At 41.6% G+C, this 5,369-nt stretch overlaps 1 protein-coding gene across 1 annotated transcript; it reads left to right on the forward strand.

Moving 5' to 3' along the window:
- Positions 1–789: 789 nt before the first annotated feature.
- LOC104957910 (gamma-aminobutyric acid type B receptor subunit 1-like) lies at positions 790–1,334 on the forward strand (the record flags this gene model as incomplete). Its single annotated transcript, XM_010785587.1, has 2 exons — positions 790–1,053; positions 1,165–1,334. Coding segments are annotated over 2 exons (375 nt in total), but the record flags the coding sequence as incomplete, so codon positions are not given.
- Positions 1,335–5,369: the final 4,035 nt, after the last annotated feature.

A 5,369-nucleotide genomic window follows, 5' to 3' on the forward strand; every position in this document is an offset into this window, starting at 1 on the left:
GAAAACAGAATGAGGCGGAGAAGTGTGTGTGTGTGTGTGTGTGTGTGTGTGTGTGTGTGTGAGATTAAAAAAGCCCGATTGCTTTTACAATAAATAAACATTGAATGTGTTTTAATTGAATAGTAAAGGGGTTTAACGTTAGTGGCAGGTTGTGTGTGAGAGAGAATAAATAAGACAGCCCAATATTTAAAAAAATTGTTATTCTTTTTCCTCGCATATTTCGCAACTTTCCGCATATTTCGCAACTTTCCGCATATTTCGCAACTTCCCGCAGTTTCACCGCATAAAATCACATAAAAACCCCGCATTTTTAATCGCATAATAAAGGATTTTTGCCCGCGTTTTTCTGGAGTGTCTAACTTTTACTTAAAGTACATTTGAGTGATCATACTTATTATTATGAAATGGGCCATTGGGAAACATTTGTACTTTTACATGCTAATACCTTTGTACCTTTACCTAAGTAACATTTGGAAATCATGACTTTCACTTGTAACGGCGTATTTTGATAATGTTGTAATTTTACTTTTACTTGAGAAAAGGTTCTGAGTTTTTCCAACCCTGGTCCCATCCAAGGGAGCATCAAGAATGACACTCAAAGTTGCAATAAACTAAAAAACTAAAAAATATCCCTCAAAATATTCATAAAGGTTTCTACTTAGAGGGGATAACACCTTTGCCTTTTTTTTAATGAATTGTATTATCATTTTAGATACATGTAAGGATGTGCAATAAACACATTCAATGATCCAGATGTTCTGAACATCATTTATAACCACTCTCTCTCTTCATGACCCCCCTCTGCAGACCTCTCAGGAGTTTATAGCCCAGCTGATGTCCAAACTGGGGGGTAAAAACCCAGAGGAGACGGGGGGCTTCCAGGAGGCCCCCCTGGCCTACGATGCTGTGTGGGCATTAGCTCTGGCCCTCAACAAGACCGTGGGACCCCTGAAGGCCAAGGGTCACCGACTGGAAGACTTCAACTACAACAACCGAGACATCACGGCTGAGATCTACAGAGCCATGAACACCAGCTCCTTCGAAGGAGTGTCAGTGAGTACTGCCTCAGAGGGAGGAGAGGGCTTCATAACATAGGAGAGAGGGGGGGAGTTTAAATGAAGGAGGGGGGGTGTTGAAATATTAAAATTCAGCTTCTTCTTTCAGGGTCATGTTGTATTTGACGCTCAGGGGTCTCGAATGGCCTGGACTCTGATTGAACAGCTTCAAGGTATGTCACAGCACTTCCTTGCTTTAAAATGGAATGGATTTAAATAAATCAGCCTGGTACAGGGATCACCAACCGTTACTGAAAGAGCCACAAATACATTTTGTCTGGAGCCGCAAAGCATATATGATAACACCCCCTATAAAGTCATACGTACAGTCAGCCTGTATACAAAAACTGTAGTTTGTTGCATTAAAGAGGACTTCTTCTCCTTCCGGGTTTTCCCTCTTCTGTTGTGTGTTCTATAGGTTTGAGTGCGTGTAAATGGACTCCTTTGTTTACTTCTGTAACATAATGACACCTCTATTTAACACTTGCACTTCTATTGGCTAGCGCTCCAACACTTTGTACGTGATAGGCTAAGGGGCTGGACATCTCTAGGCGGTTGACCAATCACAACAGAGCCTGCCAGCTAACCAATCAGAGCAGACTGGGCTCTGCTTTCATACAGAGGGTGAAAAGAGGTGCTGCAGCACAGGCAGTATGAGACAAATAAAGAGCTTTTTGAACATTAAAGCATGGAGACATGTCCCAGTAGAGACACTACATACAATATGAATCTGAAAATTTGCATAATAGGGACATGTATAATCAAGAAAACGGTTGACATTTTCTTGCTGTTTTTGTCTGTTAAAGGTGAACACAACACTTTAATGAAGAGGAGACTTTGAAAAAGATCTCAGCAGACCTATTTGATTCCTCTCCACATATGGGAAGTAATTCAAATAAAAAGTATCCGACTTTGAAATGAAAAACACACATAGCTGCAGCCTAATAGTGTAAAAAGAGGTATATACAAATATATGCCAGTTTGTATTTAGTTATGACTTTCAACCGCTTCAGTATGTAGTCACCTTTTCCTTCAGCCACGTACAGCAATCAACAGTACCTCTATAACAGCGCTCACTGTTTCATATCTTTTGCACTCATCACAGGTGATTACAATTATACTTACATTTGTATATACTTACAATTTACAGTCTCAAAAAGGAGGATTTAGTTTTAAGACACAGGATACATTTATTTCTTGTTTCTCTCAGGAAACACTAACTGTGTTGTTCAGATACAGTCTACAGACAATGGAAACAAAACGTGTCTCCTGCAACAATCCAATTATGACTGTGAAGCAACCCGCAGGCCAGCCAGTTTCCTGTTGGATGTTTGGAGCAGGATGGAGGTGGCTGAGTGATCACAGGGCCACGCTGGGTCTTATCTATGTGGCTCTGCTGGCTGGCTGCCCTCTGATCAGCGAGCCTGTGTTCTTCCATTCAGACTCTGTCTCTGTCACAGTGCTGAGATCTGGCTCGATTGAGGCTCTCTGCATTCGTTGGACTCATCAAAAACAAAGCTTGTTCCGCAGATTTCCTTTGTTGGTGCTGGCCTCTATCATCCCACAAGAGGAGGGTCAGTTCTGAGCTGCAATTAGTTTGATGGTAATTGGAAGCGTCTGGCCCCGGGCTGTTCTTTGGTCCACTTTCAGCTTGAGGGGAAAATACATGGAAATAAAATACTCGGTGAAACCCCTAGCAGCTTTTTAACATAAACATGAATTGGTTTGTGTAGTTCCACTGTTGTAACAGTTGCAAGGGGTTAACTGTTGCAACATGTATGTGACTCCACGACGGCAATGTTGGTTGGCCGTCCACCAATTTCGTCCAGACGAAAATATTTCCAACTTCAGGATAAATACTCATTCGTGTAGTGAATCCCTAACTTTTTATGAACCGCTAGCATTATATTGTAACTTCTGGTCCTGTGTGAGAAATCTCTGCAATGATTGGATGGATTTCCATTTGTCACAGAAGCATAGGGTCCTTAAAGCAGTGGTTCTCAAACTTTGTCTGTCATTCTCCACTTTGAACAGGTGGGCCTTTTTCAAGCCCCACCTGTTCCTCATCGCTCCAATAAAATGGTAGGCCAAGCTTACAATTGTCAAATGTATCGTTCTAGAACAGGGGTCTCCAACCTTTTTTAGGATGAGAGCTACTTTCAAAAAATAAAACAAGTCGTGAGCTACTTTTGCTCCTCTTTTTTTGGTTTTCTTGCAGTGTATATATTTAGCACATTTTAACATTATGATATGCTTACCTTTAACCTTTGTGTGCTGTTTCAATAATCCAAACATCTTTAGAATATGATCACAACCAATAACAAATCATTTAAACGTGTTTATTCTTATCTTATGTTACCTAGTTAGCATTCTTTCTTTTTATTTATGCATATTTTAATAATCACTCCCCTTTTAAACTATTTTTTTTACTGTCCTGTAGCACACATTGGAATGATTTCTTACTTTATTTTTTACAACTAAGCTATATTAAATAGATAAAGGTGTGCTGTCTCTCTCTCGCTCTCTCTCTCTCGCTCTCTCTCTCGCTCGCTCACAGAGGCTGTGTGCTCCTCCGTGGCGATGACGGTTTGCGTTACAAAATAAATAAATAAACATAGGCCTATTTGTAAAGTGGGGGGACGCAAACGGGATTTCGAAAAGTGTCGCGGTTAAACTCCTTATGAAGTGGTGAGGTGCCGCTCCACATTGCTTTTCTTCCCGACTGCATGTGTGTGTGCACTAGCATCAGCATTGGCTATTCTTCCTGGGGTCCTCACCCACACAAAACATACATAATACGATACTTTGTGTGTGTAGCTTTGTGTGTGACGGTATAAGTCAGACATAAGAAGCTTTTCTTTTTTTTGTGGTAAAGGTGCTGTTGAAACAGGTGGGTTTTCAGTCTGTGACGGGATGTGTGTTGACTTTCTTCTGTCCTGATATTAATGGAGAGCTCGTTCCACCATTTTGGAGCCAGGATAGCAAACAGGTGTGTTTCTGTTGAGGTGTATCTGGGTCTTATGGGTGTATTGGCCGATGCACGTGCTGGAGTGTATGGTTTGACCAAGTGCTGGATGTAAGGTTGGATCCATTAACAGCACGGTAGGCCAGTACCAGTGCCTTGAAGCTGATTAAGGTAAGCTACTGGTAACGGGTGAATGGAGCAGAGGAGTGGTGTATTGTGGGAGAACTTAGGGAGGTTGAAGAATAGTCGGGCTGCTGAGTTCTGAATTAGCTACAGAGGCAGTATGGTACTTGCAGGTAGACCAGCCAGGAAGGAAGTAGTCAATGTTGAGGCAAATATTTCCTAGGCCAATACCTTTGACCCAGTTTATTCCTTCCTTATCCCCTTGCTCAGCCCAGGCCTTCGACCATGGGGTGCTGCGCTCTCTGAGAAAGTAGTTTTGTCTCCCTATTCCTGCCTGTTGGTGTCAGCTGATAGAGGTGGTGTTATGTGTATTCATGCAGAAGGTTGATTATTCTCTGAGAACCAGCTAAATACATGGGACTGTGGGAGATGTCTTCAGAATTGGTAAGCCAGGAGCTGTCACTTTGTGGCTGCAGCACATGTCTTTGTCAATTCTCCGGCCGTAACTTCCAATAAATCTTCAGAACCAGAAACAGGTTTATTGCCCGGTAGGTTCACATACTAGGAATACAATTCAAATTAAATAAAGCAGTAATTTACATGGAAATAGAATGCTATGAGTGAATTTTTGCATATAAACTATGAAATGTGAAATAAGAATATGAGCAGAAAGGAGTATGACATTGTGTGCATTAATGTAATGCATATAGTCTATGATGTGGCAGAGGTAAAGTGTCAGTGGGGGTGCCGGGCCTTGTTTAAAGGTGACCTATCATGCAAAATGCACTTTTGTACGTCTTTTATACATGAATATGTGTCCCCGGTGTTCCAGGGAACTCACCAAGTGTCAGAAAAACACAACCCTCTCTATTTTCCTCCATACCCAAATCTCTTAAAAAGGGGCTGCAACGGATCTGATACAGACTGATCCAGATTTGAACACTTCTATGACGTCACAGAAGTGGCGCTACGGCTATTGGGCCAACTCCATCAATCAGGAGGAGACAGCCACGGACATTGCCGTTCGAAAGTGCTGGAGACGCTGTAGTACATATGCCAGGCCTGTAGATGGTGCTGTTCTCACAGAATCAGCCCATGCAAAGACAGTGTTAAATTGAGCGAAATGAGGAATGGCTAAAATGCATGATCTGTTTGGTATTTTCAAAAATAAAAAGTATAAATATGCCTTATATAGTAGGTATGGTCCTACACTATATTATTCAAAT

Source organism: Notothenia coriiceps, unplaced genomic scaffold, assembly GCF_000735185.1.
Source record: "Notothenia coriiceps isolate Sejong01 unplaced genomic scaffold, NC01 NC01_scaffold00027993, whole genome shotgun sequence".
NCBI classification, from domain to species: domain Eukaryota; kingdom Metazoa; phylum Chordata; class Actinopteri; order Perciformes; family Nototheniidae; genus Notothenia; species Notothenia coriiceps.